Genomic DNA, 27,618 nt, shown 5'->3' on the forward strand with positions numbered 1-27,618 from the left:
TGAGAAGGCTTGTGCGATCGGCTGCACTTCAGCCCCACCTGCAACCACGCAGCCCCCGCCTTATTTGTCTTCCCTAAACAAGCGAGCCTGCTTCCCAGCACAGGACAGGCAGGACAGGTGATGGTCTTTCTGATCTGGCCAGCTCCTGCTCGTCCGTTATGCCTCAGCGTAAACTTGACTTCCTGAGAGAAGCCTTCCCCGCCCTTTCCCCGGAACGCACGCTTTCTCCCTCTGCCCTTACTCTCACTCTGCACGTGCACATTTTGTTAGTTGTATGTCATTCATGAGTTGATGGTTTATTTCCCCCTGCGGACTTCCTGAGGACACGGGTAAGGTTTCCTGTTGATCCCACAGTAGTCCCAGTACACATAGGCATGCAGTCAGCATTTGTTGAATGAATGAATTCTGAAATAACAAAACAAAAATATGTCATACCCTTCTTGGCCCCTGTGGGAAGTTAGAGTGTTGTCTTCAGGGATACAGTACAGTGACCTCTCAGACCCCTTGCTCACCGAATGTTTTATGTATCACTCAGTTTCTTTCTCCTTGTCTATCCACTTTAAAACTTGTTGGCCAGTTTTAGTGAATTCATATGACAGTGTGAAGTTCTTGTTCACTCTTTCCATGTCAGAAAAGTGGCACTCATCAACTTGGAGCTTTCAATATATATTTCACTTCCATATTATTAATTAAAATGCTAGAAAAATCCAGGTATCAATTCCTTTTCGTGAAAGGTATGTTTCTTCACCCTTCTTCATTCAGAGAGCCTATTTGTCGAATTAACAGCTATTTATTAAGAATACCTTTATGTTAGGTATCGAGGGACGTATGTAAAGAAGTGAACTTAGTCATTGCCTTTCAGGTATCTCAGAGTATTTGAGGAAGATTAAAAAATCAGTAGAAGATTGGGTGTGGGCCAGGTTCATCAGTCCACGAGTGCAGCGTGAAGACCTGAGCTTCAAGAGCCTGTGAAGTGGGCGTGTACAGGAAGGGGGGAGACTGTAAAGACAGGGTTAGTAGGGCCTAATTCTGCTCAGATAGGAGCCATAAGAGAAGTCGGATAGGGGACATTTTGAGCTGGGAGACTAGGAGAATGATCACATCATCACAGAGAGGAGGAGTGAGCGTGAACGGAACATTCTGCGCTTGAGGTTTCCGTGGGCGTTCAGGGGCGGTGACCGCCAGGCACTGCGATGTGCCAGGCAGGAGCTGAGGGGACGGGCGAGAGTGAGATCGGACATTGTTAGCACTGATGAACAGGGGAGCCACGGGGGTAGGTGAGCCCTCCAGGACAAACACATGCAGCGGAAGGAGCAGAGAGAGCTGAGGTCTGCGTCGCAGGAGACAGCCGTTTTCAGGGTGTGAGACTGGAAAAAGGAGCTATTGAGAGAGGTGTAGAAAGAATTTCCACCCCCCACCCCCAGAAAGTGGGTAGTTGAAGAGATGAAGAAGAACCAGGAAGCTCAGCAAAGTGAAAGCCAGCGGTGGGCAGAGGGGAGAGAACTGCCCAGGCGGAGGAGTGAGGGCCACATGATGTACAAAGTTCCAGGAAAGTGCGGACAGATGAAGGGCCACCAACTTGGAAATTCTTAGTGGCGGATGAGATTTCAGTAGAGTGAAGAAGGCAGGAACCAGATTTCTGAGGACTTAAGGCAGCATGTGTGGCAGATCATTGGAGGCAGTGAGAATAAATGATTATTAAAAAGTCCAGCAGCAAGAGAAAGACAAAAAGTGTTAGCAAGCACTTCCCAACAGGCCAAGTTAAAGGATTTTTTAAAGAAATGAAATAGATTGCCATTGAGTATTTGTAAGGAGTCAGTGGATCAGGCTGGGATGGGTGAGGGGTGAGTCATTGAGGTGACAATCAGGAGAGTTGGGAAGTTACCTGGGGGATGATTTAGAAAAGAGGCAGGTGGTTGTAGCAGGAATAACAAAGACCCGGAAGTTGGGAACCCTGTGCTCTCGGCCTGGCTTGGCCCCGTGGCAGTTGTGAGGTCTTGACAAGGGAGTTTTTGCTTACTTTTGTAGACTGGGTGTTCTCTTCTTAAATCCGAGGTAGTTAGACTAAACTGTTTCACAGTTAACGTCTAGGTTTTACGTTTTCTGATTCAGCGATGCACAAGAGTAAATGAAGAAGATTGGGTGTGGAGACACAGTGTCTGTTTGGACAGAGAGAGGAAAGAAGAGGAAGTTTACGCCCCACGGCCTTGCTCTAGAGGCCGGCTGCTGCCCGCTGGGGAGGTGGGATTGGAGAATATAAATAATGTATTTATATCCGCCTTTATTTTTAGTAATTCCTTGGCATTCTACCAGGTCTCACTGGTCCAGGCAGTCAAGAGGTCTGGGTTTGAGTTTCAGACGCACAACTGACATGTTTTCTGTGTGGTTTAGCAAGTTAGTCATATAACCACTTCTGGTCTTCATATTCTAGAAATGAAGGATAAAGCCTCTCAGAGCTGTTGTGAGAAAGAACTTGGTAAAGTGGAACGTACCGTATTAACGTGATCAGTACTCCGTCAGAACTTGACCCTCCTGAACCCATAGTAGGAGCAGAAGTGGTGCCAGCGGTGCTACTAGTACTAATTGCAGCTGACATTTATGTGGGCCACTGGTGTTCGTGAATTTTTATAGCAGGATTGCCTGAACTGAGAAATAGCAACTCAGTGTTGTAAATATGGTCTGACCAGAGTAATAAGCCAACACACTTCTATCTTAACAGGAATATCTTGCTTAAATGAAAAATGTTAGTTAAGTTGACAGTTCTCTTTAAATCTAAAGAAAATTTTTATTTTTTCAGGAACACAAAGAGGGGCAGCTCACATCCTTGCCCCGCGAGGTTTGTAGATCATTTGTGAAAATTATAGCAGAAGTCCTTGGATCTCCTCCAGATTTGGAATTATTGACAATTATCTTCAATTTCCTTTTAGCAGTCCACCCTCCTACTAATACTTACGTTTGTCACAACCCCACAAACTTCTACTTTTCTTTGCACATAGGTAAGTATAATCATCTTTGCAGATCTTGGCTTTTCCACTTTTGTTTTTCTCTTCCCAATTGATCTCCATTTGTTGGGTATTTATTAAATGGTTTCTGTGCTAGAAATTGCCCTAATTACACAGTGGGATTGGGACAGGGCGGAGAGCTAAAATGAGCCAGACATGAGCTTAAACGCCAAGAGGTGAGGGGAGATGTATACTCAAATAATTATAGTAAGAAACGATTTCTGGTAAGTACCCAGTACATGCAAAAGGAGAAGTACTCAGATGTCAGAGGAGTGAGGGCTTCATCAGACAGCTGTGGAGAGAGACCTCATAGATTATGTATCTGACATGGGCATTGAAGACTTTAGGTAAAATTCGATGGGTAGATTGGAGAATTAGCATTCCAGGTGAAGAGAATGATTTAAACGGGAGGAAAAATAGGAAGAGAAAATAAAGAATAGTCAACTTTACCTAAGTATAGGGGATTTATGAAGGAGTAGTGAGAAATAATACCATAAATACAGTTTGGGACATTCAATTACTTCCCCCTCAAGGTCATATTAAATGAGTCCTTGACTATAAGGTCAAGAGAGTTTGAACTTGTATTCTAGTTAGGGATAATTGAAGGATTTTGCTTTGCTGTGTTTGTTTTGAGCCAAGGAACATGCTGTAAGTAAATTATTACAGTAACATTCAGTATAGAGAAACGACCTGCACAGAAGTGAGTTACAGCTCTGGGAACAGACGAGACCACTGAAGAAAAGCGCTGAGACAGAAGGAAAAGGGAAGCTAAGGACAGAACTGCTGGCAGCAATGCTGTGTAGAGGGGGGAACAAGAAAGAGCAACCTCGGTGTGAAGGACAGGCGGGATAACCAGGGTTCTCAGAGGGTGAGGAGAGCGGGCCGTGGTGAGAAAGCAGGCGAGAGCGCGCCTGGGAGGGAGTGGACCGCAAGCTTAGACGGGAAACTGTTGTGAAGCAGCCGTTTTAAGGAATGTAATCAGTGAATACAGTGATTCAGCCACAGTAAAAATCCAAGTGGGATTATCAGCATGTGAGGTGTGTTGGGTTCAACAAACATTTAGTGAACCAAGATCCTGGTAGCAGGGCGGTTGCAAAGACAAGTAACATGTGGCCCCTCCCTTGAGGAGCTCACAGTCCAGTAGAGGGAGGGAGACGTGACAGGTCATTATACCACATGGAAGGCACGGCGCTGTCAGTATTCCGTCTTCTGGTCCCACAGAGCATGGTGAGGGCATATTTCCTGGACAAGGTGGCGCCTGCTCTGAGCCTTAAAGGTTGAGTGGGAGTTGAAGGGAAGGGCCTTCCTGGCAAAGCAAACAGCTTGATGTTGCTGAAGTAATGTAAGAAAAAAGGCTGGAAAAGGGGTGTGTAGACAGAGCGTGGAGATTCTGTTAGACGAGAAGCTTGGACTTTGCCCAGGGTGGTAAGGAGGCAGCAGAGAGCCACAGGAAGGTTTTTAGCCAGGGCTGACATTTGGTGGAGAGAATTCTGGTAGCTCTGAGGAGGTGAGGATGACCAGATGTCCATCACGGATACCATTTAGAAGTCTGGTAAGAATCCAGGTGACAGGTGAAGAGGGCCTGCATTATAGCACTCCTCTGGGGATGAGAAGAGTTCACAAGTCAGCAATCAGTAGCACCCGGAGACTGACAAGTCATGGATAGAGGAGAGCTGTGGTCAAGGGTGGCTCCTGGTTCCTGCATGGGAGACGGGTGCATCCACCAAAGGGACCAGAGGGCAAAACGGGAGTGAATTCAGGGCAGAAGGATGACTCAGGCTTAGATTTAGCACATTTGCGGTGCATTTAAGAAATCAAGCAGTTGAATTTACGAGTATATGAAGCTCAGAAAGGAAGATTAAGCTGGAGGTATCAATTTTGGAGTTGTATTGGACATCGAGGGGCCTTTGTTCAAACATAAGTCACAGCCCTCTCCTCCAGGAGTGGAGATGAGCAGGGTCCTCGGAGAGCTCAGATTAGCAGATACAAGGTGAAGCATCAGGCTGCTGAGGCACAGCAGTGACTGCAGGCACCAAGGGCCTGCAAAGCAGCAGAGGCCGCAGTGGCTAGGCGCAGTCAGAGAGCCTGGGCAGGACTTGCGGGGCGCGCTCGCGTACAGGGTGTGCCACGGGTGTCTGCTTTGCACTTCTTTTTAGAAACATTTGCATTTGATGATTTGCTTTTAAAGTTACATTTTTGTTTTATACTTTTTAAAAATTCTCTCAAACTGTTTTGATCCTAGATGGCAAGATCTTTCAGGAGAAAGTACAGTCAATCGTGTACCAGAGGCGCTCTGGCAGTGGAGGGAGGTCTGTTACCAGCCCTGGACTGATGGTCATAAGCCCATCTGCTTTTACTGCTTCACCACCCGAAGGTAAGAAAAAAATTAAAAAATAAAAACCCAATAGTGAAAGTATAACTAATTCTGGGTATTAATAGATAGATAAATTGTGCATGTTTTAGCAGCATAGTCAACCTGCTATTCAGACTAAGTAAACGGAAGGCTAAACTTAAAAACTATAGAGCATGTTTAAGGAATCCGTTTTGCTATTTTCTGGTACCAGCAACTCACACTCCAAACCACAAGAAAGGCTCAGGAGAACTTAGGAGATGGGTGAGGCTCCTGCTCTCTTGCTCTGGAACTCTCTGTCCCTTTTGGTCATAGTCATTTGGCTTTCATTAAGCTTCTGATTTATTTTCCCATTTTCTCCAAAAGCTTTGTTTGGCTCACTGTCTCCTTTCTACCTGAAGTCATTCTAGACAGCGTCACTTGCCATGTGGACAGCCATGCACACTCTGGCCTCATGTCCCTTGACTCTGGGGACCTTTCCCTCTACTTATTGACCAGTATGTTTGCCTTGACCTTGGACGGCATCCGAACACACTTCTCACCTCTGAACCTCCAGTGTCCCACTCCCTGATGACACCCTCCTGTCTCTCCAGTTTCTTTGTCATCATCCCAGTTTCCCCCTTCCCTTTTCCCCTCCAGCCTAGACCCCATTAGCCAATAATTTTATTTCTTCATTTTCCTTGTCCCCTTGGCCTTTAAGGCACTCTTGACCTGAAAAACCCTAACCTTTCCTCACTCTAACCTTCCTCACACTGCTGAAAGCTGCTCAAGAAAGTCGCCGCTGAGAACTCCTGCACCTGTAGGAGGGTCTGCAACTGTAGTAGGCCCTTTAATGCTGCCCTGTAATTTTTCTGTATGTTCAGAATCAATTCCCTCTTTTTCCGTAGCAAGTATATTCAAGTCTTTAAGCTAATAGTACGCTCCTCTCTTCTTGGTTTATCTTAACAGACTACCTCATTTCTATCTTTATAGAGAAAAAACAGGTGCACATCTCCTGGTTGTGAACTGACTGTGTGTCTTTTCCTCTCCTGACTGCTGTCCCCTTCCATACTGAGACATTCCTTTCGTTGTCAGTCCCACCTAGTCTTGTCTGTAGCTCTGATACAGATGATTAACTAACTAGTGCTGGTAAGATAGAGAGATGGCGAGAAAGGACAGGATATCTGGGTGTTTATCTCCAAAGTGTTTCAATTATTCTCTAGCACATTTTATGGCCTTTTGTTTGAATATTTTAAGGCTATGTTTAATTAGTTTTATTTGGAATTTAATAGGAAGTGTTATTTTTAAAATAGTCGTGCATCACTCTGAAACATTTTCAAGTACATTCATGCCCCCGTTGTTTCCAGGTCGTTTGAACAGAATCTTTTCAGCAGCCTTATTCCTCCAGCCAAAGTCCCGAAATAAGTAGGAAAACTTCTGAGCTGTGGAGCTGCTTTATTATCACAAAGCCTGTGCTCTAAGCAGTTCATTTGGTTCTTGTTTACTCTGTCTCAGTGCCTCTGTTTTAGCCTGCCGAAAACTTGCCTGGAGGGCTCATTAGACCAGATCCCTGGGCCCTGCCTCATCCATTCTGATTCCGTAGATCTGGAGCCTGAGAGTGCGCATTGCTAACAGTCACACAGGTGCTGCTGACCCCGGGCTGCAGCCGGCCCGCAGACCACACCGTGAGTGGCAGTCACTTATAGCCCATGCACTGAGGAGGAGAGTGACTTTTCTGTCTCCTCCTACTTAGAATATAAGAAGCAGCAAAGTGGAGAGCGGTAGCAAGAAGAGAAAAAACGTTTTCTTCTCGCTAACAGAGCAAAAAGTGACTGCAAAATTGGAGGAGTGGGGAGGGGGGTGTACAGCTCAGTAGTAGAGTCTTTCTAGCATGCACAAGGTCCTGGGTTCAATCCCTGGTACCTCCATTAAATAAATAAATAAACCTAATTACCCCTCCCCCCAAAAAATTGAAGAAAAAAAAAGAAGAAGAAGAAGACGACCTGGAGGAGTGAGAGAACGGTCTAGGGCCGTTTGGTCCAGTAATAGCAACACCAGGCACGACCGTTCTTGCTGCCTATTCTTGAGCACCTGTCCTACGGCAGGCAGTCTGTGCTTTGCATCACAAATGTGACCTCACGTAATCCTTAGAGCAACCTTGCAGAGTCGAAATTCTGAACGCTCTTTTTACACTTGCAGAGACTAGCACTCACATAATTAAATGACTCACTGGAGGCCACCTGAGCAGCCAGGGGTGTCTAGTTGCAGAGCACACACTCTTCCCCCTGCGTCCATCTGCGGCCTGGAGACCGCTCGCCACGGCGAACTACGCTTCACTCAGTTCATTGAATTTCACTTCGGTAGAACCATTAATCCTACGACTTTCGATCATTGAGGCAGTACTGTATTTTGTTAAGGAGACAGGAGAAGACCTGTATTTTTGGAAGATTTTAATAACAAGTAGTTAAAAGAAAAATAGTTTTAAGAATGTTAAGCACTAGTTACCGGGAACGCTAACCTGTAGGGATTCTTTCCCGTCACTACGAGGGGGGGTTCTTGCTGCGGCGGTGACTGTGCAGCAGTGGCCCCACCGGGCGGATGTTTAAGTGCCTTTTCCTGTCTGCTCCCGCCAGGAAGCGGCTCCGGCAGGGCTCTCCCGCAGCAGGCGGCTGCCCCCATGCCGCGTTCCCGAAGCCTGCCGGCCTTCCCTACCTCCTCACCTCGGACATGGCCACGGAAGCTGCCCGGAAGTGTGGGGGGCAGCATCGAGGGGTTGCAGAGGGTCGTGGACAGTTACGTGGCTTCCTGGCCAGAGAAGCAGAGTCCGCTGGGGAGCTCCGAGACGCTGAGGAGAGGCGGGGAAGATGCCTTCCTCAGCAGCTGCGAGTCTGCGAAAACGGTCTGCGAGGCGGAGGCCGCCCTGCCAGCCCAGGCCCCTGTCCCTGGCGTCCCGGGAACGGCGGCGCTTCCTGCAGCCAGGGTCGGTCAGAAAGAGCCGGGCGCGGAGCCCGGATCCGAGGACGCCGGTCCCGGGGACGAGCCCTGCCCGCGCCGGCCCGATCACCTGAGGGGGCTGGCCTCGTTCCAGCGCAGCCACAGCACCGTCGCAAGCCTCGGGCTGGCCTTCCCGTCACAGCACGGAGCTGCCGCCCTGGGCCGCTGGCCCAGCCTGGCCGACAGGAGCGCCGAGGACTGGGACAACTTTGCCTTTCCTCTCCGCTGCGAGCCCCTGGGCCGCCGGGCCGCAGGCGCTCACAGGTGCTCACGTGTTCTTATGCGCAACTCCCCCCCCCCCACCGCCCTTTACTGCACTGGGATGAACCTCCGTGCTTGTAGAAGCGGCTTTATTGCATAACCTCTTAAATACAGCATGTGTGTTGATAACAAAGGTCCCTCCCTCCTCATTTTAATACTGAGTGATGCAGAATTCCACTTTTAACCAAAGGCTAAACCATAGATAGTTCTTGAAGGAAAAAACATCTGTGGTTCGTTTAATTCCATATGGTTATTAGAGACAGACTCTTCAGTTTAGGAAAATTACACGATTTTTTATTCCTTCCAAAAGCATCTCCACCAGCACTGTCAGTGAGACTGCAGTGATGGGAATGCTCGCCTGTGCCGCCCCCTGGGGTCGGCACATGCGCCTACATGTGCAGCTGGGCAGCTGCATTTTTATTTAGCTTTAGTTAAATAACACTCGTGGCTCGTGGAAATCACAGAGGTAGGACAGACTACTGCTTAGTCAACTGTACCTAAAAAGGACCGGTGATAGAAAGTGGTGGCAGCCTTGTTAATCACAGCTAAGTCAGGAAGCATCTCTTTAAACCTTACAGACTTCTGTTTCACGTGTTAAAATTACTGCCGCTCGTCATGGCTCTCGGGATCGCAGTGCGCTGCTTTCCTCCCCGGCACTGTGTCAGGCAAGCTCTTGGGGTCTCTGTTCCAGTGCGACTGAAGACTGCCTGGTCCCCATATGCTGTGGGCTGTACGAACTCTTGAGCGGGGTCCTTCTTATCCTGCCTGACGCCATGCTGGAAGACGTGATGGACAAGCTCATTCAAGCAGACACGCTCTTAGTCCTCGTTAACCACCCGTCACCTGCCATACAGCGAGGAGTTATTAAAGTAAGGGCAGCTCCTAAATATGTTGTTTTAATTTGGAAAAATAAATATATGTGTAACTTAAAATTTGGATATACATTTTAAAATAGACCTAAAGCTTTTTTATTCTTAACCCTAATGAGCTGATACAGTTTGTTACCTTTTACTCATGCTTTTATATGGAGTATCATCCAGTTCAGCTCTCCTCCGTATATTGATTCAGATCAACGTGTTCTTTTGTTTTTGTTTTTTAAATTACTGAACCATATACTTAATTTTTTATTATATTTATCTAATGGAGGGACTGGGGATTGAGCCCAGGACCTCGTGCATGCTAAGCATGTGCTCTACCACTGAGCTGTACCTACCCCTCCAACTCATGTCAATGTGTTTTTTGCGTCTACTGATTGCAAGGAACACATAGTTCATTAGGAACCTCTTCTGCAGTGTAGTGTCATCAAATCTTAGACATTTACTTCAGGTTTCAGCCTCGGTGTCACCTTCTCAAAGAGGCTTTCCCTGACCACCTCGCAGAACGGCTTCCTTCTGGCCCTACTCCTCGTTTATTCTGTAGTAGCATCCTAGCCATGTCTTGTAATTATCTCTTAAATTATTTGTGTACTTGTTATTTTAATCTCCCACACTGAAATATAAACTCTGAGAGTAAGAGTCTTGTGTCTAATATATAAAAGGTCCTAAGTATATTGTTGAATGAATAAATGTTTAATATGAATAGTTTTCATTAGAAAATGACATAATATTGAAATGGCCTTTTAAAGATTCTCATTTTCTAGTTTGTCTTGATGTAGGGTATTGTTTAATCCCTTGCAGTTCAACCCAGTATTTACTTAGCTTCCATGTCATTATGCAAAACACTGGGCTTGTTGCTATGTGGGATATAAAGGGAAATAATATAAGCCCCTGCATTCAAGCGTTTATAGTCTAATCGGGGAGGGAGACATGTACCCAGCTAAGTAAAATGTAAGGGTTTCTGTGACGAGTGCTTCGGTGGGAGTGTTAACAGAGAAGCATGGGAGCGTAGGGAAAGCAGTTCATTCTCGTGGGGGAACCAGGGACGGATTCATGCACAAGGTGTATTTTTGTTTAATGCCGTGAACTTAGAAAGCTTTTTAAGTAGGGCAGTACATGGGTGTGTGTTTTGGGAACAGGAGCCTGTCACCACTGTGAGAGAGTGATGGCAGGGAGAGAGACATGGAAGTTGTCGGCTCTCGGCTAGCACAGGAGTCTAGGGGAGAAGTGATGCCTTCCTGACCCGGGAGGCGGGGAGTCGAAGACAGGCGGAGTTGAGAGATGTTAACTGGGATGGAGGAGAGATGCCTTCATAGTTACAGGTGGGAAATCAGGACGAGGAGAGCCAGAAGCGAGGCTGAACTTACAGTCTAGGTGCCGGGTGCTTCTGTGTCTGAGATCAGAGCCATGGAAGCAGTGAGTCTGGAAGGAAAAACGGTTACTTTGGTTGTACCCGTGCTGCATTTCAGATGCTGAGGAAGGGTGGAAATGTAGGCCGATGCCCAGGATAAACAGTCGGCCAGAAGTCTGAAAACCAGACATCTAGGATATATGTATGTTTTCAGAGAAAGCATAATACAGTGTTGACTGATTTTTCTTGCTTCAGAATCAAAGTTAGGCACAGATACTCTACTGTACTCGACCAAGACTGCCAGTCTACTAGGTGTCCATGCTTAGCTAAAAAGCTGGTTTCCCCTCACAGGTGTGCCAAGAGCTCCAGGACCGTCGTCGTCAGCATTCCGGCATAGTCAGGGACAAGGTTTATTTCTGTTTTGCTGTGGAGGTGGCATCTCCTTTCAGCTTTCTATGTTCTGAATGAAATTAAACAGTAATTTCCAACTACACGTGTAATACAGTGTCTAATTTGTTTATGTCATACAGAATTTTCATACGTTATCTAAATTGTCTTAATTTTTTTCCTTAGCTACTGCATGCATATTTTAATAGAGCATCTAAGGAACAAAAAGATAAATTTCTGAAGAATCGTGGCTTTTCCTTGCTAGCAAACCAGTTGTATCTTCATCGGGGAACTCAGGAATTGTTAGAATGCTTCATCGAAATGTTCTCTGGCCGACGCATTGGCCTTGATGAGGAGTAAGTGCGTCCTTCCATCCATCATCATTCGGGATCCGTTGTCTTAAATGTAAAATTTATTAAACTGACTTCTAACAAAATTATTTGGTCACTTAAAAAAAATCTGCTAAAAGTCATTTTCTGGGTGAATCAATGTATTATTTTCCATTTGATATTCTTTCTAATATAACTTCTTCCTTTGCATTTCATTCACTAGCTAGGAACTAGAAAGAAAGAAGTGAAAGAAGGTGATGGTTAAGATTTGGCATATGGGGAGAAAGGGGGTGGGAAGGGGTAAATTGGGAGTTTGGGATTTGCAGATATGAACTACTGTATATAAAAGAGATAAACAACAAGGTCCTACTGGACAGCACAGGGAACTATACTCAATACCTTGTAGAAACCTATACTGGAAAAGAATATGGAAGTGTATGTATGTATATGTATGACTGAAACATGATGCTGTGCACCAGGAATTGACACAACATTGTAAACTGACTATACTTCAATTAAAAAAATTTAATTTAATTAAAAAAAAAAGATCTGGCATATAGTGCTAACCTGAGAAGGTTAACTGAAAAGAAAGGTGGCCCCTGTATGCTCAGCAGCAGATTCCATGAGTGGCCCCTAGGGAAGCTCCTCACTCCGGTTAGAGCCTCAGGTTGCGGGAGAAGAGCCTGTGCCTCCCCTGGGATTCTGGCACACTGGTGACTGAGCTTTGACCCTGGTGTAATGCTGAGGGATTAGCCAATACGTACAGAAAATGAAGAATAGTTTTCTCCCAAACCAAAAGTTAGGCAGAAAAGTTAAATGATTATTTCTGTCTATGATGGAGGGGAATGTGTGTCTTTTTATTATTATTAAGTGTCTCCTGCTTATTTGTAAGTGGGCAGCTCCGACCGTGATCAGTTGGCTTGTTACCTGCAGCAGTGACACTTTTCATCCATGTACAGCTGTTGCCTCTTTCAAAGCAGCTCTGCATTATCTCATGTGATTCTCACAACAGCCTCGAGAAGAAGGTAGAGCACTTATCAGCACACATAGTGACAGATGAGGGAAATGAGGTATCAAACACTTGAATGATTTGTTTTTCTCTGCACCTGTAATGTAGACCCCTGAAGCAGGAGTTCTTTGGGTACCTAAGGGGTTCGTGGACAAATTAAAGTGAGTCAATTAAAACCACGAAATTATATGCATGTTTCATTTGAATGTTGGCGTATTCACCTTGGGACAGTTTTAGCAACATCTTTAATCTTATTATTGGAAGGGTCTGTGAGCTAAAAAAAGGTTAAGGATCCTTGCTACCCTAACTTATGTTTCATAGCTTCAAAATCAGGTCAGCCAAACGGCCCATATTGCAATCAGTTTTCTTTATTTCATGGTTAATTGTTCGTAATGTGGTTTTCACTGTGTGTTATTTATTATAGGTTTGATCTGGAAGATGTGAAAAACATAGATCTTTTTCAGAAGTGGTCCGTCATCCCTGTGCTGGGGCTGATAGAGACCTCCTTGTATGACAACGTGCTCTTGCATAACGCTCTCCTGCTGCTTCTGCAAATCCTGAATTCTTGCTCCAAGGTGGCGGACATGCTGCTGGATAATGGGCTCCTCTACGTGTTGTGTAACACGGTGGCGGCCCTGAACGGATTAGAGAAGAAGTAAGTTTTTCGTCATTATTGAAAACTGCTTCTGATGAAAACTTTGGAAAGGGGAAAACTTGAGCAGGTTACATGAAAGCGTCTGACATGTCAGAAAACTCAGAGAATTTCTTTTCTCCAAAACTGATAGAATTAAATTAAATTGAATGAGGGGGGCCTGTTTTCTACTGTTTTCAATAAGGTTTTTTAAAAAGGTGTTTATATGACGTACTTTTAGGTATTTAGGACCTAAAGACAAGCTGAAATGTATTTACCAGGCTCCCACTGTAGTCTTACAAAAATGACCCCCTCCATCAGGAGCAGGAGACTGAGGGTGAGAGAGACCCAGCGGCTTGCTGGTGATCACACAGCAGGCAGAGACCTGGAGACCGAGTCTGCCTCGCCACAGAGGCCTGTGCTCTGAAGTCACGGTGCTGCCCACGTTCAGCACACGTGTCCTGTTGCCATAAATTAATTTCTAATGACCAAAGTACATCAGCAAAGACTGCCCTCCAAATTGATTAACAGCTTTATAAAATATGTTAGTAGATTAATATTTTTATTTGAATTTTTGTGCCTTTAGTGTCTGCATTTATGATGTACAGCATAGCATTCTTACTGGCATATTGTTAAGACACAAATCTCCAGAAGCATCATCTTACTGCTCATTAAAGCATTAGATGTTTAATACATTTCTGCAGAGAAGACGGATCATAACCTTGGTAATTCTCTGGGCCAAGGAGGCTCTCTGGGTACGAGAGAGGACTCCTTGTGCTTATCTCAGTTTAATTTTTATTGGACACCTGTTTTATTTAGGATCCGGGTGCTAGGCGTATGAGAAATACAAAGAAGTGCCAAGTGTTATGCTTCCTCCAGACGTTTAGCCTTGATGACAGCGCAGGGCGCGATGCTGGCAGAGCTTAGGAGGAGTGCTGCAGGCTGCTCCTGAGAGCAGTTTGTTGCTGTGCTGTTTTGAATAAACTGTACTTACTCAGTGCCCCTGTGTGCTGCTCTGCTAATTGGCTCAAAGCAGTTACCATTTCTAACTCTAACCTGATTTTTTTTTAATTAAGTTATAGTCAGGTTACAATGTTGTGTCAAATTCCAGTGTAGAGCACGATTTTTCAGTTATACATGAACACACATATATTCATTGCCACATCTTTTTCACTGTGAGCTACCACAAGATCTTGTATATATTTCCCTGTGCTATACAGTATGATCTTTTTATCTGTTCTGCATGTGACTGTCAGTATCTACAAATTTCAAATTCCCAACTCTTGCTTGATTTTGGTAAAGTAAATGGAGAGGCTTAATGTCACAACTGAAGTAGATTTTATAAATAAGGTTAAAAATTGAGGGACAGAAGTAACTAATTCATATTTATTAGGTATTTATAAGTGATTAATATATGTTCAAATCTATTATCTCACTTAATCCTTAAAATAACTATAATTTGTGTAAGTGAGACTCAGAGAGGTTGATTGAGTCAAAGTCACCATCCCTGAGAAGCCTTCTCAGAACATCCCCGTTGGTGCCCCCAGAATCTTCCCGTTCAGCATGGCTCGGATGCCTGTACACTCCCTCAGCGTCTTGTGTTCACCTCTTGTTACACTTACGCCGTTTACCATTCACAGTCACCTGGTCACCTGTCGAGCCCTCTCCAAGCCCGGCTGTGACAGGAGTCAAGTGTGTCGTCTCCTGTCTGCTCCTGGCGTGTGGGTCAGGGACCCGCCATTGAGTACGCAGGATGCACACCGAGGGAACGCGCCGGGGAGCCAGTGCTGGTGGGCAGGAGTTTAGACCAGTTCTTTTCGCCTTACGTTATGTGTCCTTTTTCTGTAGCGTTCCTTCGAATGAACACAGACTGCTGGCTTGTGACATACAGCAGCTCCTCATAGCGGTTACAATCCACGCTTGCAGTTCCTCGGGCTCACAGTATTTTAGAGTTATTGAAGACCTCATTGTACTGCTTGGATATCTTCAAAATAGCAAAAACAAGAGGACACAAAGTAAGACTTTAATTTTGATGGATTTGGCGGCTGGGGCGGGGGGAGTTGTGTAATAGCCAAAAATGTTATTATTAGAACTTAATCCTCTTTCTCCGGCTTCCGTGTAGAGAGTGGGTTAGAGAAACTGTTTTACTAAAAGTTCATCCTGTACTTTGTTTACCAGTTTTGAAAAGAAGCCTTAAGTGGCAAAAATAAGAAAGTGATTCCTTGATGTAATTAGTAGCTGGCAACACATTATTCAAGGAAGCTGCTGATTTTTCTTACAAGTAGAATCAAAAGACATATGCTGAATAATAATACCCTTTAGTTTTCTTTAATGGCAAATATTAAAGTGAATATGGGGCAGAAAAATGTGAGGATTTCTGGTTAAACTTTTGCCTCATATGTTAAAAATCCTGTTCTTTGAAACAATTACATAGAATGAAATCAATTTGTGAGCTAGTTTTTTCCATTGAATTTTTTGTAGTGATCATTTGGAAATTTGCTTTAGAATTGTTTTTAAGAACAGTTAAATGTTTTTACCATCAAGGACCCACGTTGATCAAATTTTTTAAAATTTATGTCTAGTAATAAACTATTGACAGTTTAGATATTGCATAAATATAAAAATCAATTCAGTAAAAAAATTAACAACCACATAGCTTGAAAACATTCTAGTGTCTTCTGTTCCTAGATATGGCTGTCGCACTGCAGTTTAGAGTTCTCCAGGCGGCTATGGAGTTTATAAAGACCACCGCAAACCATGACCCTGACAGCCTTACAGACTCGTGCCAGTCGCCTTCTCCCCACCATGCAGTGTTGCAGAAGCGAAGGAGCATTGCTGGTGAGCACGAAATCACATTTTAATCATCATAAATTGAAGGTAGCTCAACTCTCTTGTGTTCTGATGCCATTCACATGTTTAAAACATTTCTTTGTTTAAAAAGTCAAACTATAAAATTTGAGATTTTCCTCCCGGAGGAGACTGTCCTGCTGCTCTCTTTTCAGTGCTCTTCACAGTCAGCTCTCTGCCGAGCACCTGCCCTGTGCCAAGCATAAGGTAAGTGCTGAGGGTACAATGATGAAAATAAAAGACACGGATTCTGCCCTTGCAGAGACCATGAAATAGCAGAGCAATGTGGAGGGCAGGAACAGAGACCATAACGGGGCAACCTGACCTACACCTGGAGTTAGGAAGGCCTCTGCGGAAGTGAGATTTCAGCATAGGCACGAGGGAGGAGATGGGAGGTAGCCAGAGTCAGAGGAAGAGTGTTTCAGGCCGGATGAACAGCTCGTGTGCGGGCCCAGAGGCAGGAGAATGCTACACTTGCTCAGAGAATGGGAAGAAAGCCATTTAGCCAGAGCGCAGGGCTCCGTGAGACAGGGAGGCCGGCTGAGGCTGCACAGGATGGCACGGACCGGTTCACATGCGGTCAGAAAGGCCGCGTTAGGGAGTGTGGGTTTTATCCCTATGGGAAGGTGCCAAAGGTCTTTAAGTAGGCAGTGTGACATACCCAGGTTTTCATTTTACACAGAGCGCTGTGGTTTGTGCATAGAGAGTGGATTGGAGGAGGGTGGGAAGGGTAGTGGGAGGTGCAGGGAGGAGGCTGCTGCAATAGTGAAGGCAGAGGTGACAGTGGCTCGGGTCAGGTTAGAATGCACGTGACATTAGGGCTTGCTGTAAATTAGGACTTATCATCAAGTAATAATCACTAATATTGTTAGACTTACTTATTTTTTCCACAAAATCCACTCTGACCCTTATACACACAATCCAGGAATAGAGCATAAATCCTGCCCCCCAGATACACATTGGCTGTATACACACATGTACATGTAAATATGGTGGATATATGTGTACGCACACACACACACACACATCTCCAAACAGAATACTTGGTAAATTGAAGTTTAATCACCCTTGCAGTCTTAAGGCCTTTTGAATCGAGATCTTTCCTCTACCTGTGTTGAACTGCTTCACTGTGTTTTGTGCTGTTCCAAATTTGAAAGCCATGTGAAACACTCATCTGGAGAGAAAAGCTATTAAAATATACGTGGTCTCACAGGAATATGTTTAGATTATGCGAAAGAAAAGCTTATGTAAGTAAAGCTTCTGAAACATCCACATAACCCACTGCCCTGTACCTTCTTCCTTAATTTCTTGCCTGGACACACTCCCTCCTCGTGAGTGCCCCTCCTGGTGGGCCTCCCATGCCAGGTGGAGTTCCGCCATTCCCCAGGCCTGGCGGCCATGCTCAGCTCCCTGCCTGCCAGAAGGCCGCTTCTGGAACACCTCTCCTTTGCAGGATTTCTTGGATGTGGAAAAGAAGTGGAAAGCAGCCTTCAGCCCTCTCTCTGAACCTCCTCCCTCTGCTTCCTGACTCCTCGCCCCTCACCCTGGGGCTCATGCTTTTACTCTGTCTCAGGAAATGCAGTCGCTCTAGGCCATAGGAGGCTTATAGACTCCTACAAGTTTTGAAGTTGATAAAAGACTTTGTAGGTCACCCAGTGCAGCTTCCCATTCCTCAGACGTACTGGGGCCTAGAACTAGACCCTGCTGCCGCCCACCCCCTTGCAGCAGCTCGCCGTGTCTCCAGGACCCTCCGTCTCAGGTCTCCTGAGAATTCTTCCTGCCTTGAGTACTGCCTTATTTAAATTCTGTCTTCGTGACTCTGGTTTATAAAACGGAGTGACTTCGTGACTCTGTTTCATGTGTGTTATGCTGTTGCTTGGTAATTCCTCCCATGTTGTTTTACACATGTATTCAGGGAGGACTGTGTTTTAATAGCTCGCTGTTAGTCAAAAGTTATTGTTGAAAGTGCATTGGCTTTGTGCACTTGGTGCAGAAGTCCCCAGCGCTGAAGCTCCCTGCTTCTGAGCAGCGTGGTTACAAAACTCATCGGCCCACTTGTTCATGATGCTTCAGTGACTAAGCGGAGTCTGTTTCTCCATCATTTAGATGGTGAACTGTTCCTTCAAAGATTCAAAACTGGCTGTTCTCATTAGTGATAAATGTTTTTTGAAGGAGGGGGGATGTTTTTTCCTGAATAGAATCACTTAGTTTTTATTGAAAACTGCTGAGACAGGTGGCATCTCCAAGCCCACAGCCCCCTGAACCCCGCACACCAGGTCCTCTGACCGTAGGCTGTGAGCCCGGGACATTGGTGGCATGGGGCCAGGGTTTCTCCAGCAGCACTTCCGTCATATCTAGATGTAAGTTCTCACGCTCTTAGAGGCGTGAGCTGCTGTGTTACCACCAGCTCAGTCTTCTCTCAGCCTGACTCCTGGGCACCGTTCTGCTCAGAGCTCCGATGGAGCCTCCTACCCGGCGAACAAAGCACCGGTTCCTGCGGGTCCGTGTCTGCCTTGATGTGGGCGTGTATGAGAGAGAGGACGCTGCCTAGGTAGTGTCGTTCCCAGCCTTCTGTCTGTAGACTGCTTGCTGTTTCCAATCAGTGTGCTGTGGACACTTTTCCATGTAATATATTTTTATAGTGAATGCGTAACAATCTGTTATGTTGATTTGCCATGATCTCCCCCCCCCCGTTATCAATAACAAAGGGGTTTGTTTGTTTGGTTTGTTATTATTACATTGCTATAATGTAAGTTCTTATATACGTATTTTTTCCACTTATCTGCCTATCAATATGAAAACCTTTACATATCACCTTAGTACGCAAAGGAAGAAGTAAGCGTTAGGGTATTATTTAAAGTACTACACGTATGTTTAAACTGTCATAAATAATCATACATGTGCGTGTGCATGTGTATACAAATATTGTGTTATTGACATAATTCACATGCAAATGAATTTCCTTTATATTTCAACCATTAATAGCAATACCAACTGTTAGCTTTTAATTCTTTGTATGAGACAGGCAGTGCTTCACATCCATTATCTTATTTAATCCGCAGAAAAAACCTCTTTATCCATTCATCCAGCTATCAAACATTTATTGAACATCAGCCGTGTACCAGTCATTACCTTATCTGCTCTCATGAACTTGTGTTTTACTGGAGGAAATGGTCAATAAGCCTGTAAGCAAGTGTATTTCCTGTAGCATCAGATAGTGACAAATCCCCACCTGTGAGGTGGTCTGCATTTTACCTTATAATCCATATCTCACGTGTAAGGAAACTGAGGCTAAAAAAGCGCTGTCCTTCAGGCCACGCCAGCTCAGTGCAGCTCCCAGCTGGCTGCTGGGACGCCCTCCCGCTCTTCCCGGTGCCTGCGCTGGAGGAGGCCTAACATCTCCTGGTCTGGCCTATTGCTGTGTCTCTGAATTGTGACTATCAGCTGCTTACCCAGCGTGAAAGCCATCAGAGATGCAGACATTACAAGAATCTGCTTAAACTAAGGACATAGTCTGATAATATTTTTCTTGAATGTGTCCCAGATACAAAGTTTTTTCTTCCCACTTAGTTCGTTTTTGTCTCCAAGGTGACTCTACCCACCAAAATGTATTAACTGATAAAAAATACAGATTACCTGAAAAACTGGGCAATCTGAAATGCTGTTAAAATGTGTGTGTGTATCTTGCAGGGTGAGTCATTACAACCTATCATAATTTAGTCATATGTTAAGTAATATTTATAGAGGCTATTTATGGAAATTGATATATGGTTTCATAATTTTAAAAAGGTTCAATTCCAATGAAGGGCTCCATTATTCCTCACGTACCCAGACGTCATTTTGGTTCCTATGGTCAACTTCCGATGCCCTTCTCCTTCAGTCCGTTACACCAAGACTCAGTCCCCTCCATCTCTCCCGGATCCACGACCTGTGTGGTGCCTCCCGGCGCAGGTGCAGTCATGGTGCCGGAGCAGCACCCCTACCTCCCCACCGGAGGACACGGTTCTCAGGGAATGCCTCTGTGAGACTGAATTCGCAGGGTGCCTATGTAACAAATCATTTTAATAATAAATTACTGGAATGATGCTTTCCTTTCTGACCTCTTCACTTTCATTTGACTGATTTCTACTCTGTCACTTATACACTTTTTCAAAACTACTTTACAAAATTCAACAATGTCAATTACCCAGAAGGAGTAATGTTCTTACTAAAACATGATGTGCCTTAAAATCTGTTGATTATTCTGGAATACAAGGAAGTGAAACAGTATTTGAAAATATTTTGTCAGAACATTCGGAACTACATACACGTACCCTTCTAAATCTTTGAGTTTTTCAGAAGATTAAAGTTTTGCCAAATGATATCCATCCCACGAAGCTGTGTCACAAGCTTCAACATTCGTGCTTAGGGCTTGGAAATCAGAGGTACTGTTGCACTTCTTCAGCGAGGGAGAAACATCACTTTCTCTCAATCACTCTCTTTCCTTTGTATGAATCACCTCTTCTTTTCATGGTCTGATAATCAAAAAGTTATAGCAAAAATAGTTTCCTTCATCCTTCTTAAGTCTGGCATTTGACATTTTAATTCATATTCTCGAAGGTCCTCGAAAATTTCCCCTTGCGCAGACTGACTCTCTTCTGATGAAAATGCGCTCGGTAGCAAGTGATGAACTTCATATGATGATGCAACGGAGGATGAGCCAGGAGAACCCGGTCCAGGCAACCGAGACGGAGCTTGCCCAGAGGCTGCAGAGGCTCGCCATTTTAGCAGTTAACAGGATAATTTACCAAGGTAGGACTAGAGAATAAATATGTTCTTGCTCAGGTATTGCATTAAAAGAGAAATAATTTAAGAAACAGCTGACTAGGCTTCAAATTTTTAAATAGCATTATATTTTTATTCTTAGCATACACACTATTACAGGAATTGTTTATTTGGGACTAACAGCCATGAATAAAATTCTGCTTTTTAATATGTTAAATGCTAGATTGAGCATTGAGTTTGAAACAATACAGCACCTCTGGTATATCTTTTAAGCTTTTATTGAGGTAATTGTAGATTCACATGCAATTATTAGGAAGTATTACAGAGAGATTCCATGTACCCTGTATCCAGTTTCCCCCAATGGATCGTGCAGAACTATGGTCCAATATCACCACAGGGATATTGACACTGATACTGTTGAGAAAAAGAGCATTCCATCGCCACAGGGATCCTTATGTTACCTCTTACAGCCACACCCACTTCCCGCAATCGCCATTTCTATATTTTCATCATGTCAAGAATGTTAATAAGTGGAATCATACAGTACGTGGCCTTTTAGGACTGGCCTTTTTCACTCAGCACAATTCTCTGCAGAGTCATGCCCGTTCTTGTGTGTGTCAATATTTTGTTCCTTTCTGGCTTTGGTGACTAGTCTTCCATGGTGTGGAGATACCACAGTTTAGCCATTTGCCTGTCGAAAGATGATCTGGGTGTTTTCCAGTTATGGGCTATTACAAATAAAGCTAGTGCTATAAAAATTCATATGGAAATTTTTGTGTGAACATAGGTCTTTGCTCTTCTGGGATAAATGTCCAGAAGTGCAGTTTCTGAATTGTATCGTAGTTGTGTGTTTTGTTCTTGTTAAGAAACTGCCAAACTTTTCCAGAGTGGCAGTGTAATTTTACATTCTTGCTGGCAATGTATGAGTGACCCAGTTTTCTTCACATCTTCACCAATATTTGGAATCCTCACTATTTTAAATTTTAGCCATTCTGACAGTGGAGGGATAGACCATTGTGCTTTTAATTTGTGTTTCTGTAGTAGCTAGTGATTTATATATTTATGTGTAAAATTTAGTATCTACAACAACCACTAAAAAGCTGTACAAAGAAATACACTCAAGAGGGGGAGGGTAGAGCTCAGTGGTAGAGTGCATGCCCAGCATGCGTGAGGTCCTGGGTTCCATCCCCATTCCCTCCGTTAAAAAAATAAATAAACCTAATTACTTGTCATCCCCCCACCAAAAAAGAAATATACTCAAAAGTGCTACAAATAAGTCAAAATTCTAAAAAATGTTCAAATGACCCTAAGAAGGGCAGGAAAAAGTAAAAGATACATGAAAGTTGATCACTAAAAAATATAATATGTCCAAGGTTTTTTGTTTTTTCTTTTAACTTTTCTAATTTATATTTGGGGCAAACAGGCTAAACTATGAAATTGAACCATTTTTGTTTTGTCTTTTTGGGGGGGATAGTTAAGCTTGTTTATTTATTCATTCATCTGTCGGAGGTGCTGGGGATTGAACCCAGGACCTCGTGCATGCTAAGCACACGCTCTACCTCTGAGCTATATCCTCCCCTGAAGTTGAACCATTTGTATCACATGCACAGCATTTAATGGGCTAGCGTGTGCAGTGAAACAGGTCTGCACGTCCATCAAATGTAAATACCACAAGGTTTGTGTTTAATTTGTAGAAGAACCTCATGACTTTAACAGTTTTGCAGTTTAATTCATCGTCATTAGGAAAATCAATCTTTAATTTAGAATTGCATGTCTTACGTATGTTTAAATGTCTATGTTGCTTTAGGTGAATTCTGTTGCTCTAGTGTATTGTAGTTTCTACGTCTAGTGCACCTACTACACATTTACAGGGGGATAACCGAATTAGTAGTTACACAATATATTTTTTACCAGCATCACTACCATTTGTGACGGCTAGGTACTGGTGATTTGACTGGATTTTTTTTTTTAATTCAAAGAGTTTAATGCAGACATTACTGACATTTTGAGTACTCCAGAAAATGCTGCTCAAAGCCAGACCTCAGTTTCCGAGACTGAAATTTCTGAAGAAAATATTCATCATGAACAGCAGCCTTCTGCTGTCAACCCGTTTCAGAAAGAGATGTTCACCTATCTGGTAGAAGCATTCAAAACATCTACCGTAAGTAAACCAATCGCATGGAAGTGCTCATTCACACGGAAGGAGCAGAGGTTCTGTGTGCGTCACATGTTCTCAAAATCATTTTTCTACTCTTTCACCGAGTTTTCTGAAACTCAGACAACCTGAATTTTAATAATGAAGTAAAATATGTTGCTACCTTACCTTTTCCAAAAGGGCTCACTTCATGCAGTGAGTTTTTAAGGCTTTACCCAAAAGCCGTTTTCTAATATTGTAATTTAGTAACTCAGATCAGCATCAGAAAGGAGTAGGAATTCGATGGTTACTATGAGAGTTTAAACTAATAACCTGTTTTTTAAAGACTTTATTTAAAGCTACTTACTCTAGAATTATTATTGTTATTACAAATAATTACAAAGTTTAGATCTTGGCTTAAACATACCCAGCTTCTTCAGATTTTCACAGAGAGCACTGACAAGCGTCAGGCTCCGTTTTCCATCCACCCCCCTGGGTCTCCGTGGGCCATGCACAGCTGGCTGCAGGGACAGTTGGTCAGCAGGCTCCGTGGAGACCAGAGGCAGCTCTGCTTCCAGCAGAACTCATCGGTCACGACTGAGCCAGGCTCTGACCTAAGCTCGATGTTGTCTGTAGGTTCCACTTAGATCCAAATCACTCACGCAGGGTCCTTAGGACTAGGAGTGACTGGAGAGCCATTTCCGAAACTCAGAATAAACTCTAAAGTGTACTGATTCCGGGTTTTAAACTAGATACAGGATATCTGATCAGAGTTGGGTTAATCTCAGTGGGGCCGCATTGGAAGCAGCTTGCTTGGTTATTTGTTGGGGGTGTTGATACTCAGTTTACATGCAGTTCTTAATTCGTGACAGTTATGCTCAATATTTTAGTCCTAATTCAGATCTTTATTATGGCTCCTTTCTCTTTTATATTGCAAAATCAATGTAGGCTTAGCTCCTATTATTTTTTGATGGATTTCTTTCTTTCTTCCTTTCTTCCTTTCTTTCTTCCTTCCTTCCTTCCTTCCTTCCTTCCTTCCTTTCTTCCTTCCTTCCTTCCTTCCTTTATCTCTTTCTTTCTCTCTTTCTCTCTCTCTTTCTTTCTCTCTTTCTTTCTTTCTTTCTTTCTCTCTCTCTCTCTTTCTTTCTTTCTTTCTTTCTTTCTTTCTTTCTTTCTTTCTTTCTTTCTTTCTTTCTTTCTTTCTTTCTTTCTTTCTTTCTTTCTTTCTTTCTTTCTTTCTTTCTTTCTCTTTCTTTTTTTTTAAGTTTCCAAGCCCTAAGTAATTTTGTTAAGTGACTTAGGACTTTAGCTTCTTTATCTATTCTTTTTTTTTCACTTGTGGCAAAATATAGGTAACATAAAATTTACTATTTTAACTGTTTTTAAGTGCATAAATCAGCAGTGTTAAGTATATTCACGGTGTTGTGCAACCACAACCAGTATCCATCTCCAGAACTTTTTCCAGTATCCCAAACCGACAGTCTGTACTCTTTCAACCCAAGTCCCCATCAGCCTCTCCCCCAGCGCCTGATAACCACTGTTGTACTTTCTGTCTCTATGAATTTGACTCTCTGGATACCTCTTATAAGTTACACAATATTTAACATTATTTATCCTTTTTGTGTGTGGCTTATTTCGTTGTTCATTTCAGTGCAATGTTTTCAAGTTCATCCGTTCTGAAGCAGAACTTAATTTCTTTTCAAGGCTCAACAATATTCTATTCTATGTATATACCACATTTTGTTTTTCCATTCATCCAGCGGTGGATATTTGGATTGTTTCTACGTTTTGGCTATTTTGAACAATGCTGCTGTAAATAAACATCCAGTCTGTCTGCCTCTTTTAAACTCCCATTTGTGTAAAACATATTCCTTGATTTTTAGGACTGTGTTGAGGTTAGTTTATTAGTTATTTAAGACGTTTGATCCTAATTCATTCCTGTTTTGATTTAAGGGTTCAAGTAAAACCAGTGGTCCCAGACAGCAGTGGGCTAAACTCCTGGGCTCCTGCAAGGAGACCTTCCGAGTGCAGCTCGGGAGGCTGCTGGTGCATATCTTGTCGCCAGCTCACCCCTCACAAGAGAGAACACAAATTTTTGAAATAGTTCGTGAACCAAATCATCAGGAAATACTACGAGACTGTCTTAGTCCATCCCTGCAAGTAAGTGTCAGTGCTTCATAAGTAAAAACTATTGGTCAGACATAAAGGTCAGACATAAAGCTGTACAAAACAAGGACTGAAATTAAACTGCTTTTTCTTGCCAAATGCCTTACCAGACAAATACTTTCTGAATCTTTCTTTACCGAACTCAATCTGACCTCTCTGTTTATTTCCCATGCCTTTTCCCAGTAAGAAGTTCTGCACCTGAGTTGGTGTAAGATCCTTTGCAATTTGTTCCTAAATCTTGAAGTGTTTTCTTTAAGAGCTGTTGGGAGACTGTTTTAAGCAGTGTATTATCCATGAAACATCTATCCTGAGTAGCTTAAACAGCAGTACGTGTAACATATTTCAAAAATGTTTACAGTAAGTTAATACAGAAAAATATGTGTTGGTCATTGGGAATGATAAAACCAAAATACTTGAAGAATTACAGAATCTATAGATCCTGTCACTGAATGAGTGATAGGTGGCGGATTTAAATGATACAACCAGTTTAGACGGCTGTTTAGCAGTTTCTTATAAAATTAAACATACCCCTAACCTGTGACCCTGAAATTCCATTTTTGGGTATTTACCTAAGAGAAATTAAAACATATGGCCATGAAAAGATTAGTACAAGAATATCCATGGTGGCCTCTTTACTAACAGCCAAAAACCGGAAATGACCTGAATGTCTGTCAGTGGGACAATGTATAACTAAGTTGTGATGTATTTACACAGTGGACTATTACACAGCAATAAAAAGGAACAGACTACTGCTACACCTGCCAGTAAGGGTGAAGCTCAGAATCATGGTGTAGGCAAAAGGGACAGCCAAACACAAAGGGTACATTTTGTGTGATTCCAGTCACAGGAAGCCCGAGGACAGGCAGAGTGAAGATGTGGTCAGAGAATTCAGGACAGGAGCTGTCCCTGTGAGGAGTGGGGGCAGTGAGAAGGGGAGCTGACCAGAAAAGGGGGCACAGAGAGACTTCATGGGGTGATAAAAATGTGCTATGTCTTACTCTGGGTGGTGGTTACATGGGTGTATGCAGTTGTCAAAACCCATAGAAATGAACACTTTAACATCTGTGTGCTGTACTGAATGTAAATTACGCCCCTGTAAATAAAGTACTAAATGATGCAGAAGGAAGGACAGATGGCCCTGTTATATACCTGTGAAACTCAGGTGGATCGTATTAGGAACCAAAAGGTGATAGTTTTAAAGTAGTACTTTATGGTGCTCTTTCCAGTATTAAGACTCTCCAGTGGGCTGAGGGCGTTGTCTTCCCTTTTCCAAGGCAGGAGCATGTCTCGCCCCATAGCTTCCTTCTGTGGGCAGTTCAAAGAGGTGTTCTTTCGTTGCTTTATACTCAGCAAAGCTGCTGTCCTTCGAAACCCAACCCCGATGTCTGCAGCCGCTTGCCCTCCCCGCTACCCTCTCCGCCTGCCCATCTCCACCTGCTTTCTGCTGGAAGCGTCGGAACCAGGGGTGACTCTTGTCTCTGCAGTCCACGTCATCCCTAAGGCCAGTCATTTGTCCGGCGCCGTTGTCCCCTGCAGTCTGCCCACCTGTCCTCATTCAGACTTTCAGCCCTTGTGCCCGGATCACTGCACTGCCTCCTCTCCACCTCAGGACCACCAGATTACTGTGTCCGATTTTCTTAAGTGTATTCTGGCAGCATTCAAACTTACCTAAACCTTGGGAGCAATCAGAGAAGAGAACCGCACATGACTATTGCCCAGCTTTAATTTTTCTTTGTGGTGTTTTGAAACAAATGTCAAGGAGCAAATCATTCTACCTGTGAATACTTCAGTAGGTACCTCTGACTGACAGGACTTTTTTTAAATTTACGACAGTCAGTGATGGTAATATAATTCCTTGTGATCATCTAATCCCCACTGTCTAAATTTTCCCAGTTTTCTCATAATTGTTTTAATAGTTCTCTTGATTCTGGATCCAGACAAGGCCCATGCACTGCTGTGTGTGGTGTGTGCTACGTCTTCTTAACCCTGACATCCTCCCCAACCACTTTTTTTTTTAATGTCCTTTATTTGTTGGTGAAACTGGGCCCTTTGTTCTGTAGAACTTCCCACACTCTGGATCTGGCTGATTGCATTCCTGTGGCTCTAGTTCTAGAGGCTGGACTAGGTCCCAGTTCTCGATTTCATGATCGGCTGAGGGGTGCTTTGCACTTTCCGTGACATCATGGCAGGAGGCAGAGCACGTCTGGCTGCTTGCTTTTTGTGGCATCAGCCTGATTCAGCCACTATAGAGTCGCCCTGAGTCCCTCACCTGGTAGCTGGAGCAGCCAAGATGCACGTTTCCATTAGGAGACGGCAAGTAGTGATTTCTCCACATTTCTCGTTCCACCAGCGTCTGTCAGCTCCGATTCTCCCGCAGGGAAGGACGATCCCTTCTCGGCTATTTGGCTACCCCGCAGTGTGGTCTGCACAGGAAAGGCAAGGTCAATGCTGTGTCTGCTCCTCTGTTTATTTTTAGAATAATGAGTTAGTGCCCTGGCAGCCTCTAATTTTTGTATTTGTTTTTATTTTTGAAGTGTGG

General features: G+C 43.8%; 1 protein-coding gene across 1 annotated transcript in view; it reads left to right on the forward strand.

Moving 5' to 3' along the window:
- Positions 1-27,618, forward strand: part of LYST (lysosomal trafficking regulator) — a 159,518-nt gene that overhangs the window by 71,166 nt on the left and 60,734 nt on the right. Inside the window, exons 21-31 of the mRNA XM_064487841.1 lie at positions 2,798-2,996; positions 5,245-5,376; positions 7,965-8,589; positions 9,278-9,455; positions 11,386-11,555; positions 12,962-13,192; positions 15,017-15,183; positions 15,857-16,006; positions 20,615-20,806; positions 22,759-22,940; positions 24,867-25,073. Coding sequence (XP_064343911.1) covers positions 2,798-2,996; positions 5,245-5,376; positions 7,965-8,589; positions 9,278-9,455; positions 11,386-11,555; positions 12,962-13,192; positions 15,017-15,183; positions 15,857-16,006; positions 20,615-20,806; positions 22,759-22,940; positions 24,867-25,073 — 2,433 coding nt within the window. The remainder of the gene's footprint in view (positions 1-2,797; positions 2,997-5,244; positions 5,377-7,964; positions 8,590-9,277; positions 9,456-11,385; positions 11,556-12,961; positions 13,193-15,016; positions 15,184-15,856; positions 16,007-20,614; positions 20,807-22,758; positions 22,941-24,866; positions 25,074-27,618) is intronic.

This window comes from Camelus dromedarius, chromosome 8, assembly GCF_036321535.1.
Source record: "Camelus dromedarius isolate mCamDro1 chromosome 8, mCamDro1.pat, whole genome shotgun sequence".
NCBI classification, from domain to species: domain Eukaryota; kingdom Metazoa; phylum Chordata; class Mammalia; order Artiodactyla; family Camelidae; genus Camelus; species Camelus dromedarius.